Raw genomic sequence first — 12,837 nt, forward strand, 5'->3', positions numbered from 1 at the left:
TACTTGTGTGTGTAACTCTCGGATGTCGTTGAGATATTCATTCATCATTCACTCATTTTTTTTTTTTTGTGCTGAATATTGTCAAAAAGCTTAAAAACACAGAGATATAATGTCGTCCGGCCTAAACTTCTACACTAGCGAACTAGAACATCGCCATTATCAGACTTCCTATCTACATGGCTTGTTTGGTTTGGATTTCCTCTTTACTGTAATCAGGGAGTGTTTTCCCAATGGATTCTTAAATATGAAGGATTGTTTCTCAGCTTTAGATATTTTAGCCCTTTTGCTGGAGTCAATGTCATCTATTTTGCAGTACCGTTCCTGACAGCCGCGCTGAATAACGCCATCGGCTACCTCGGCATGACAAACCACACACACTCGCCGATACATTACATTACAGCTGAGCATGTTCATTTAAATCACACAACTCCATTGGTTTCAGGACTGTAAATGATTTACAGATCAGACCCGTTATATGTTCAGTCTAAACAGGAAGCATGCGGCGCATACATGATCTGCAGTGCACATAATAGTCAAAGGAGTCCAGATTTATTTATTTATTTATAACAATAAATACCATAATATAAATATCTTATTTATTTGTTTGTTTGGTCTTATTTGATCTTTATTTATTTATGTAATTTTATTTATTCTTATTTTATCTATTTAATCCTATTTATTCGTTATTTAATCTTATTTATTTATTTGATCTTTCTTTTTATTTTATTTATTTGTTTATTTTAATCTTATTTATTTGATCTTCATTCATTTTTTTATACATGTAATCTTATTTATTCTTATTTAATCTAGTTTAATTTTAATTAATCTGATTTGCTTATTTTATCTTTTTTATTGATTTAATCCAATTATTATTTTTTGTTTCATCTTATTTTATCCTATTTATTTAATCTTATTCATTTCATCTTATTCATTTTATCTGATTTCTATTCATTTATTTATTTATTTATGTAATCTTAATTTCAGTCCTTAATCCTATTTATTTTCATGTTTTCTCCTGTTTAATCCTATTAACGTTATCTTATCTTTATTATATTTTATTTTGTGATTGTGAAGTGTGTTTGTTCATCTTTCTTTCCGGTATCAGAGGCTTTTATTCTGTGCCATACGTGACAGAGCATCAGACGTGCCCGTGACCTCTTTATGAATCATGAATGCCGTGAACCTGCAGTAAAATACTCCATCAGATGTTCCCACACCTCCACGTCTGGCACATGAAAGTCCTCGTGCGAGAAGGTCTGCGTCCGATGCGCGAGTTTGTTTCAAAGCGCTCCCGATGCGTGTGTGACGGCAGAATGCCAGATGAAGCTTTGATGGAGAGATGGTGGAGTCACATATTGATGTCAAGCACTACTTAGACTATTAAACACAAACTCCAAGCACATTAGTGTCTGCAGCTTTAGTTACAGGAGCTTTAGGTGTTCATGTGGAGATGTGAAAAACAAGTGTCTTTGTGTTTTCTGGCGGTGTAACAGATAACCACTGAGCATTGATGCTTGCGGTTTGAGTGCTCTGAGATCTCACATACGGTCCCGCGTGTGGAAGATACCGCAGTAAATCAGGCCGTGTGTGTTGTACATTGGAAGGTAAATGTGATGTCTGTCTAGGGACGCTGATAATTGCTCTCCTCTGCTCACTATCGTCTAAAATACAAGCACTTTATTAGTGTTGTTTGATATGCATAAATCACACACTGTTAAGTTCATGTGTGTGAATCTGTCAATAGATGATGAGCAGAAATGTATGCTGTGTAGTTGAAGGTTGCATTTTTCTTTTGTTTAGTTGTCCATGAGACCTTTAGGGAACTGAGTGCTCAGATGATGTTACTTTAATGATGTAATATCTGGGTTAGTTTACGGATTAATTGCTGGATTTCAAAAGGCACCCTTAGTTACGCAGTCCTATAGAACTGGGCCTGTTATAACTAGATTTTGGACATTTTGTAAAGAAAGGTGCTTGCTTATGTAAACTTGCTTCTGTGATGCGATGGTGTTGCTATAGGTGGTTGCTAAGGTGTTACTAGGTGAATGCTTTCTGTCTGAAGTCACAAAAGTCTCTGTGATCTTCTGGTCTGTAGATCTGGCTTGTGTCCCTCCTTCAGTCTAAGTCTGTGCGTTATTGTTAAGCAGGTGATTTATGTATCTGATTTGTTTGTGATTTTATTTATTTATTTGTTATTTGTTTATTTTTCTAATTTAATTATTTAAACCGTTTTATTTGTTTATTTTTCTTATTTATTTTCCAATTATTATTCCAATCAATTATTTGTGTGTGTGTATATATATATATATATATATATATATATATATATATATATATATATATATGCCTATATCATTTTTATGTATTTTTTATTAATTTTCTTATTTGTTTATTTATTAACTTATTTGTTGATCTATTTGCTTCTTTGTTATTCTTCTTTTTATTTATTGTTTATTTATGTTTGATTTATTTATTTTTCAAAATCTTTTTTATTTTTGAAATGCTTTTTATTTATTTTCTGATTTATTTGTTAATTATCTAATATATTTATTTGCATATAAATAAATATATATATATATTTTGTACAATTTGTTTATTTATTTTTCTTATTTGTATATTTAATTTTGATTTATGTATTTTTTTATTTTAGTTTTTTTATTGATTTATTTGTTGGTCTATTTTTATTTTATTTACATTAGATTTTATATTTTTTTAATTGGTTTATTTTCTGATTTATTTGTTTATTTTTCTAATGTATTTATTTGTCAAGAATAGTGGGACGGGACACTGACTTACACCATCACAAAAGATACAAAGTCACTGATACTCTGATAATTCAGTTGTTATTTAGTCTTGTAGAATCTCTGTAAATGTCTGTTATGTCAAACCGCTTCATCTGGATGATACTAAATAAATGTCCGGTTTATGTCAAGCACCTTTGAGGAAACAGAGAGTAGTTTCTTACAATAGAGCTAAACCCGTCCTGGTCGTGCAGTTCTGCTGTTATGAGCTTGCGCTGGGGATTATACCTGAACTGAGGAAACAGCTGCAGTTTTACATGACAAGTGTCATGATGTTAAGGATCTTGACGTGCGTTTGTAAGCGCACACACAACCGGCGGTGATTGAGGATCAATTAGAGCTCATTGTGGCTCGAGCACGTCTAGAACAATAACCCGCTCGCGGCAGCTGCTCGCTGAACATTCACATCTTCTTCATGAGTGACAGCGGAGTCTGTCTGGAGCAGAATGAAGAGAGATTGCTGACGTACAGGCGACCGGTGGTTCGGCTCAGAGACGTTCAGGTCTGTGTCACTGCAAAGCCTCGGCTTCTGCTCACTTTTAAAAAGGTCACTTACATGTTCATGTTTCAAATCCTGGCCTGTCAGGAAGAGAAAAGGCCATTTAGCTCGACCGGCTCTGCGTGGCGTCTCACTTCACAGTTTCTGTTTAACAGTTAATCAGCTTCAGTCTGAAGAGGAGTCCGTTTGTATTTGCCACGTAATTCAAACTCTTTATTGCAGACAATATTGTTTTATTGTATTTATGACTTGATACATTAAAAAATCCTGAAAACCTTGGCTCAGCCAAACCACAGTATCTATCCATCTATCTATCTATCTATCTATCTATCTATCTATCTATCTATCTATCTATCTATCTATCTATCTATCTATCTATCTATCTATCTATCTATCTATCTATCTATCTATCTAATCCATCTATCTATCTATCTATCTATCTATCTATCTATCTATCTATCTATCTATTTCTATGGTTCTATCCATCCATCCATCCATCCATCCATCTATCTATCTAGTTCCATCCATCCATCCATCCATCTATCTATCTAGTTCCATCTATCTATCTATCTATCTATCTATCTATCTATCTATCTATCTATCTATCTATCTATCTATCTATCTATCTATCTATCTATTTCTATGGTTCTATCCATCCATCCATCCATCCATCCATCCATCCATCCATCCATCCATCCATCCATCCATCCATCCATCCATCTATCTATCTAGTTCCATCTATCTATCTATCTATCTATCTATCTATCTATCTATCTATCTATCTATCTATCTATCTATCTATTTCTATGGTTCTATCCATCCATCCATCCATCCATCCATCCATCCATCCATCCATCCATCCATCCATCTATCTATCTAGTTCCATCTATCTATCTATCTATCTATCTATCTATCTATCTATCTATCTATCTAGTTCGTTCCATCCATCCATCCATCTATCTATCTAGTTCGTTCCATCCATCCATCCATCCATCCATCTATCTAGTTCCATCCATCCATCCATCCATCCATCCATCCATCCATCCATCCATCCATCCATCCATCCATCCATCCATCCATCCATCCATCCATCCATCCATCCATCCATCCATCCATCCATCCATCCATCCATCCATCCATCCATCCATCCATCCATCCATCCATCCATCCATCCATCCATATTCTTGCATTTTTTTAGCCGTTTATTTATGCCTAGATTGCATAGAAAGGTCCTTAGCAACACAACTCACCCCGGTTACTGTTAGTGTTGTGTTGGGTAATAAAGAAACATTGATGAATTGACATGTTCTGGCTCTCGAACCGACCAGAGAGGCTGAAGGCGGTTTGGTGAAACCCGGCCCATGTAAGCGAACCAGTGACTCAGCCTGAATATTTAGGTCACGAGAGGCGGTTCTCTGCGATGTTTTGCCTCTGAAAGGCCCGTACATTTTTAATCTGAGGGGCCGCGCTTACATGACATGCTCGTCTGGGCCTTTTGTGCTGCTGACAGTCCGAGCGGCGATGGAGTGGCCGGTAGGTACGCACTGTTTAGATTTATGCTCGTGTGTGTGTGTGTGTGTGTGATGGAGATGTACCGACTGTAATACAGTAGCTGAGAGCGCTGGATCGATGTCTGAACTCTCAGAGGTAGAGATGAAAGTCCGACCCTCGCTGGGTTTGCGAACCGCACAAAACTACTTTGAAGAAAAGCAACAGGAGACTGGCTTGTAGATTTGTACGAACATGGACATTCACTTTTGTCAAACGCATGCATTTTTCTTCACTGCAAACGATATTTTCTTGTTTTTGTTTGAAGTATTTTTATCATGCTTTTTCATTTAAGGCAAAGCAGTACAGGTAAAAAAATGTGTTTTATTCCATGCACTGGTCAATTTTACGATTTGGTCTATTTTGCTTCAGACTAGTGGAAAGAAAACATCTAAACTACATGTTAGTGTTTATTTTATTGCACTTTGCGTCTGTAGATTTCAATGACAATACGTAGCCTATCTTTAAAGGCTGTCAGAGTCAGACATCTCCACTTCAGCAGCTTTACATACACCAAACTGTGCAGTTATTCATATCTATATTCTGAAGGTTTGTTCATAGATCATTTGCCTGATTTGATTTACATAAAATGTTATTCCTAAGAACATGATGAAAATGTATTTGTTTTCTGGCTGTTGACAGTGTTTTCTGATTTATGAAGTGATAAAAAGAGAGATCCAAAAAAACTTTAACTCAAGATGTTGAACAAAATCAAACAATAATTTTGAATCTGGCTTTATTCAATATTTATTCATTTTTCTTCTGGAAATAAATACAATATAATTGCATATTTTCGACTGCATCGTTTGCATAAATAAACATAACATTTCGGAAAACTTGTAATACAAAAAATGTTATACAGTACTATAAGTGGTCTTGTAATACAGACCAAATATCTGCTCTGATTGGTCAGATGGCCCAGTCTGTTGTGATTGGTCTACTCTACTCTGATTGGTCATATGGCCCTGTCTGTTGTGATTGGTCTACTCCACTCTGATTGGTCAGATGGCCCAGTCTGTTGTTATTGGTCTACTCCACTCTGATTGGTCAGATGGCCCAGTCTGTTGTTATTGGTCTACTCCACTCTGATTGGTCAGATGGCCCAGTCTGTTGTGATTGGTCTACTCCACTCTGATTGGTCATATGGCCCAGTCTGTTGTGATTGGTCTACTCTGCTCTGATTGGTCAGATGGCCCAGTCTGTTGTGATTGGTCTACTCTGCTCTGATTGGTCATATGGCCCAGTCTGTTGTGATTGGTCTACTCTGCTCTGATTGGTCTGATGGCCCAGTCTGTTGTGATTGGTCTACTCTGCTCTGATTGGTCATATGGCCCAGTCTGTTGTGATTGGTCTACTCTGCTCTGATTGGTCAGATGGCCCAGTCTGTTGTGATTGGTCTACTCTGCTCTGATTGGTCTGATGGCCCAGTCTGTTGTGATTGGTCTACTCTGCTCTGATTGGTCATATGGCCCAGTCTGTTGTGATTGGTCTACTCTGCTCTGATTGGTCATATGGCCCAGTCTGTTGTGATTGGTCTACTCTGCTCTGATTGGTCATATGGCCCAGTCTGTTGTGATTGGTCTACTCTGCTCTGATTGGTCAGATGGCCCAGTCTGTTGTGATTGGTCTACTCTGCTCTGATTGGTTAGATGGCCCTGTCTGTTGTAATTGGTCTACTCCGCTCTGATTGGTTAGATGGCCCAGTCTGTTGTGATTGGTCTACTCTGCTCTGATTGGTCATATGGCCCGGTCTGTTGTGATTGGTCTACTCCGCTCTGATTGGTCAGATGGACAGGAAGTGAGATGGAATAGCTGGCGACCCATTTCAGGAAGTTCAGAATCGATTATTTCTTTTAGGAGACAATAGCTATCTTTTCTTACACAGCTTTGCTTTTCAAGTAAATGTATCCTGTTTTAAGCATATTTCTTCTGCAAAATTATGCGTTTTTTTCAGTGTTTCAGTGCTGATGTCTAAGACGTTCTTCTCCGCTTCTTCTCAGATATGTGTCACCAAGATGTCCACTCGCAGCTGCCAGGGATCCGATTCAGTCATCAAACCCCTGGACACCATTCCTGAAGACAAGAAGGTGCGAGTGCAGCGGACGCAGAGCGGCTTCGATGCCTTCGAGAAACCGGCGAGTCAGGTGAAGCGAGTCCACTCAGAGAACAATGCCTGCATCACCTCCAAAAGCTCCTCCTCTGGGAAAGAGTCTCCAAAACTACGCCGTCACTCCAGTCCTAGTTCTGTGAGTGTGTTTTCTTTACAGGTTAATGTATGTCTTATTTGTGCTTATTAAAGTTTATGACGGAATGAGAAAATTCATGCCTGATTTGACATTGCCAACAGATCATGATCGTCCTTGATAAGCCTCATTTATAAACCTTTATGTGAGGTTTGGAATGTGTTTTGATTGTAGATATTTTTATCACAAACTACAGGGATTACCACATTTTATTTTTCAGCCAAGTCCCCTTTGAGCTAAAAATTCTATTTGAAGTCTCCCAGAGGGTTAAAATTAATATTTAAAAAATGTAACATCACGTTCACAGTTAATGGGCAGTCAATGGTCACATGACATGCAAGTATATAAAATATAAATAATATTAAAATATTTCATCATTTTTAAATGTTTATTTATTTATTTTTAATATTAATTTTTTTAATTGGCCTTCACTTTTGGCAAGTGTTTTCTTTTAAGATTTTTTTCTTTTTAAATTATTTAAATTTTATGGTAAATTTTTAAGGTTTTAGTGATGGTTTTAATTAGTTTTTTATTTTAAATTGATTTATTTTAATGTTAATTTTTAATGATTTTATTCCTTTTCGGTAAGTGTTTATTTTTTTAAATTTTTTTTTTTTTTAATTTAACATTATGATTTTATTGATTTTTAGTAAGGGTTTTATTTAGATTTTTTTATTTTACAATTATTTATTTTATTCATTCATTCATATTCAAAAATATTTTAGTATTACATTATGATTTTATTTTACACTATTTTCATTAAGTCACAAACCCCACTTTGTTAAACCCTGACATACAGCATTTTGTATAATTATTATATTTATTCCAATTTAATGTAGAAAAGACGAGTTGCTTTTTATAGTATATAATTCTTTAAGCGAGACACGATTGACCTGAGAGGGAAAACTAAAGGTTGAAGAATGCAGCTAGCGAGCACATTTGCTTGCTGATTCACACCAATGAAAAATGGATGAGCGTAAGCCTGACAGAAGGAGTGGAGAGAGTGTGTGACCTCTTTCCCATAACACCCTTCTCATTATTCTGCCACAGACTTTCTTATTTAGAAAATCCACTAAAACCTGTTCTCCACGGGGTCCCTGCACCCCGGACACCTTAATCACAATCATAAAGACCCGCTAAGGTAATACCAGCGCTCTAAAGCGAAGCTGATGGATTGGAGAGCGGATGTGTTCACTGAAAGCGTGTCGTGATCTGGCCGTATGGTGGCCGCTGGTCTCTAAGAGACAGCTGGTGTCTGGTGTTGATAAAAGGCTGCAGGGTTTGCGGTTACAGGCGCATCTGAGCAAGCGGTTATCCGGGAACGGTCCGGTAATCTTTCACACCAATCGCAATAAGTGACTCGCTGCTGCAGATCGGTGTCAGGCTGCAAACCTGATTACTGAAGAAACGCTGCATTTCTGGAGAATTAGTGCCGTGTGCATTTGCTCTTCAAGACTTAACAGTTGCATTCTCGTTAATGCAAGTAGAATATTACTTCATTGTTTTTTTTGAAAAGACAAATGTTTTTTTGAGTTGCATTCTCTTTATTGTAAGTAAAATATTACCGTTTTTGCTTGGAAAAGAGTAAAAAAAAAAATCTGTATTCATATTTATTTTAAAGACTTGCGAAGAGGGGTGGGTGGGGGGTGGGGGGGGATGTCAGCATTCTTTAGATGCATCACAAGATTAATCTTACAAATGTGTCCTAGTCACATGTTTTAGACACAATAGTCCTAAAGGTGTGTGTATATAGAAGCTATGCATGTAAAACTTGTGCATATCAAGTGTGCATGTTTTTATACACTTTTCCACAAAAATATGAAGCAGAACAACTGTTTTTAACATTGATAATAATGCGAAATGCAGCAAATCAGCATATTATAATGATTTCTGAAGGATTATGTGACACTAAAGACTGGAGTAATTTCAAAGTTTGTATTGCATTTTTGTTCAAATAAATGCAGCCTTGTTGAACATAAGAGACTTCTTTTAAAAACATTAACATTAATTATCCCAAACTTATGACTGCAGTATACATTTAAGATGTCCAAGTACAACATTTTATCTTATAAGGTCACCCAGAGTATGTGATTTGTTGATTTGTTACATTTTTTGGGGGGGGGGGATTTAGAATACATTTTAGTAAGAAAGTTATTGATGAATCATGTTTACAGATTTCACACACTAGTTTGTGGAGTTTTTACTTTGAGCTTCACTTTAGTAAATGTAACCACAGTTCACCTGTGTTCTAACTGCCAAAGTGCTCACAGTAAAATCCTGCAGACCACATCCCCTGTTTAACAGGAAACTATTAATCACGTCCAGTTGAAACAGCACTGGGTCATTAATACGGGGACAGACGCGTCTTTCCGGAAATCCCTGCTGTATAAATCCTGGATCTGCGCCAGAATACCTGAGCATACGCTGGCTGACCTCACATCTGCTGCGCTCGCTGGACCTCCTGGTCTGATAAAATACCACAGAATGTCCTCTATTAAAGTCACCATGAAATCAGAGAGAGTTAAAACATTTTATGGAATATTGCAGGATAAATTATTTATCCGTGAACATCATTTTGTTTTAAAGGTACAATATGTAAGAATTTTGTAATAAAATATCCCAAAATCACTTGCACAGTGTGATATATTTCCTACTTACAATATCCCAAAAGTTCCCAAAGATTTTTAATTTCAGAGAAATTCCCATTTTAAATAATTGGCCGTCCCGGAATCCCTGTTTACTTGTCGTCTGTCAATGACGTAATATCCGCACAACCCCTGGTTTCCGCTCAAGTACTGCCATAGTAACCATGGCGACAGACGTGGACAACTGTGTAGTGCGTAACGTCTAGCTGTGCGCTGTTGTTGTTTCGTTCAAACATTATGGACCATGGTAAGCAGACTTTGGGGAAAAGGGAGAACTAAAACGAGGATCAATATCGAGATGCCGAGAGCTCCACGTCCGCGACAAACTTCGACTTGACGCCGCTCTTGCATGTACTTTATTAGACAGGTGAGCAAAAGTACATAAAACTAATCAATGTTATATAGTTCAACATGATGAAATGTTAGCATATGATCTGTATGTTATTCTAATGTTGATCTAGCTCACTGCTAGTCTCATACAGACAAACTAACACACAGAATAACATTATAACTTTAAACACACTCAAATGCAGTTTAGTGTGATAGTGTAGAGCGAGTGACACACCGCTGCCCTACCTCACACGTTTCATTCGTCTAATGAACTGTGTGGGTAATTCAGTACTTTTGTGGGTAGTTCGGCAGAATGAAATGTCCTATTTCCTTTATATTCGCGGGACTCGCGCGTGTGGCGCTGATATCTGTCTCTCATTAACAATCACGCCCTGCTTCACACCACAGTCATGATAAAAACATCAATGTATTTATTCATCCATAAATATTATTAGATCCATCGGCTTGACGACAAGTTCCATAATTCCGCAGGAAATGTTGCGTCATCAACGCACGCCTTTGTTATTGTACGAGGTTAGCGACCCCTAGCGGGAAAAAAAACAAACATTGTAGAAACCCTCTTAATCTTAAGTTATCAAAATAACTTCCCCTCCCTCTTACAGTGATAGCTCTTCTCTTCTCTGATGATGTGTTCACTGGCGCGAGGGCGGCCAACCTGTCAATCACATGACGATCCACCAATAGGAAACCACAACCATCCAACCAATTCCCAATGGACAAACTCAAGTCCCGCCCTACATTTTTTCTAGTTCTAGACAACGTTTCTCTTGGATATACGTCACAATAGGGGAAAATAGATGATCGCAACTGCTGCTTCGTGCCGACTGTAACTGTGTCTGTCTCTATTACAGCCCACAAGCCCAAAGTTCGGAAAGGCAGATTCGTACGAGAAGCTGGAAAAGCTCGGAGAGGGATCCTACGCAACCGTATACAAAGGGAAGAGCAAGTGAGTTCTGTGAAACCATGCACTTCATTTCCATACAGACACACTGTTTAGTAATAAAACTGTAAGCAAAGACGGCAGCAGATAATTATAATATGAATGAAATAATTTTTCATATTGCTGTAATAAAATCTGAGAGCCGGAGAGAGCTTCTCTCCCAGAGCATGAAATGGCATGTGTTGTATGAAATCCTTTCAGACAGAGAGCGTGTAACGTTTGTTTTTCCTTGATGATTACTTTTATAAATTAAAATCTGGAAAATAAAATTTCAGCCAGCGTGAAATGAATTGTGCATTATTGGCAGTGTTTTTCATAGTAATGATGCTATTTGTGTGCAAGCTCTTTATGATTGGTGGAGTTCATTTATTTCACATCTTGACCTCTGTGTTAAGATTCACTCCACTGCCTCTAAATTGCATTTCATTGACTTAACAGTAAATCAGTAAATTGTGTTCCTGGTCTTAATTTGTGTTCCATTTTATTCCATTCATCATCAATCTCTCTTATTAAACAACATTCTGTCATATACAGTAGAGACATTTACACCATCCAGTCAATACACACTATATCAAATAATTTCCCATATAGGGCCCAATGAAATATGTTACAGTATTAATATAGTATTTCTGGGTTAAATTGCAATCGTCAAAAAGCATGCAAACCAATTTAAAGGATTAGTTCACTTTTAAAATGAAAATTCTGTCATCATATACTCACCCTTAAGTTGTTTCAAACCTGTATAAATTTCTTTCTTCTGCTGAATACAAAGGAAGATATTTAGAAGAATGTCAGTACCAGACAGTTTTTGGTTCCCATTGACTTCCATAGTATATTTTTTTCCTACTATGGAAGTCAATGGGAATCAAAAACTGTCTGGTTACTGACATTCTTCTAAATATCTTCCTTTGTGTTCAGCAGAGGAAAGAAATTCATACAGGTTTGAAACAACTTAAGGGTGAGTATATGATGACAGAATTTTCATTTTAAAAGTGAACTAATCCTTTAACTCATAAAACTGCAACAGTTAAATAATTAATAAAAATTTTAACAATAATAGAGCCCTATGAAAATGGTTTCATTTTTTCCCCTTAAATTCCATTTTATTTTTCCAAAGTTCGGCGATGTCCGTACATTTTTCTGGGTTCTGTGTTTTATGATGTAACACAACTTTATTAGTAATCAAATATTTTTTTTGTATTTTAGTTGTTGAGTAAATTAAACATATATTATATTTAACTCTGCTTTCACTCTGCTGTATTCATTATTTATTTGTATGTATATATATATATATATATATATATATATATATATATATATACATACACACATACACAAATACATACATACATACATACATACATACAGTATATATACAAATTAATAAATTTATTAATTCATACCATAAAATGCAATGTAAGTCGCTTTAAATATACATTTTATTTTTTATTTTTAATCAATTTTATCAATTCACACATTTTTTGGGAATACAATCTATGATGTGCTGTTTGAACTATACGATACATTATTGTTTATGTATCAGTCCTGTAATACAGATGAATATGAAGTGTGAAACGTGTGATGTGGTGTGTTTGCAGGGTGAATGGGAAGCTGGTTGCGTTGAAAGTGATTCGTCTGCAGGAGGAAGAGGGAACTCCCTTCACAGCGATCAGAGAGGGTGAGTGAATGAGTGAACCAGCACACACACACACACACACACACACACACACACACACACACACACACACACACTCTGTGCTTCCTTTCTCTTCATAACGCATTTGAACCGCTACTAAAAACACTATCATTT

General features: G+C 36.5%; 1 protein-coding gene across 8 annotated transcripts in view; it reads left to right on the forward strand.

Moving 5' to 3' along the window:
• Window positions 1-12,837, forward strand: part of cdk14 (cyclin dependent kinase 14) — a 180,191-nt gene that overhangs the window by 44,183 nt on the left and 123,171 nt on the right. For 6 of the 8 annotated variants that reach the window (XM_079625391.1, XM_079625390.1, XM_079625392.1 and 3 more), the window contains 3 exons: window positions 6,849-7,094; window positions 10,939-11,033; window positions 12,626-12,705. In XM_079625391.1, the coding sequence (XP_079481517.1) occupies window positions 6,849-7,094; window positions 10,939-11,033; window positions 12,626-12,705 (421 nt within the window). Of the gene's footprint in view, window positions 1-4,699; window positions 4,838-6,848; window positions 7,095-10,938; window positions 11,034-12,625; window positions 12,706-12,837 lie in introns of those variants that run through there. The other 2 variants (XM_079625393.1, XM_079625396.1) reach the window with 2 other exon arrangements.

Source organism: Phoxinus phoxinus (genome assembly GCF_949152265.1).
Source record: "Phoxinus phoxinus genome assembly, chromosome: 10".
NCBI lineage: Eukaryota > Metazoa > Chordata > Actinopteri > Cypriniformes > Leuciscidae > Phoxinus > Phoxinus phoxinus.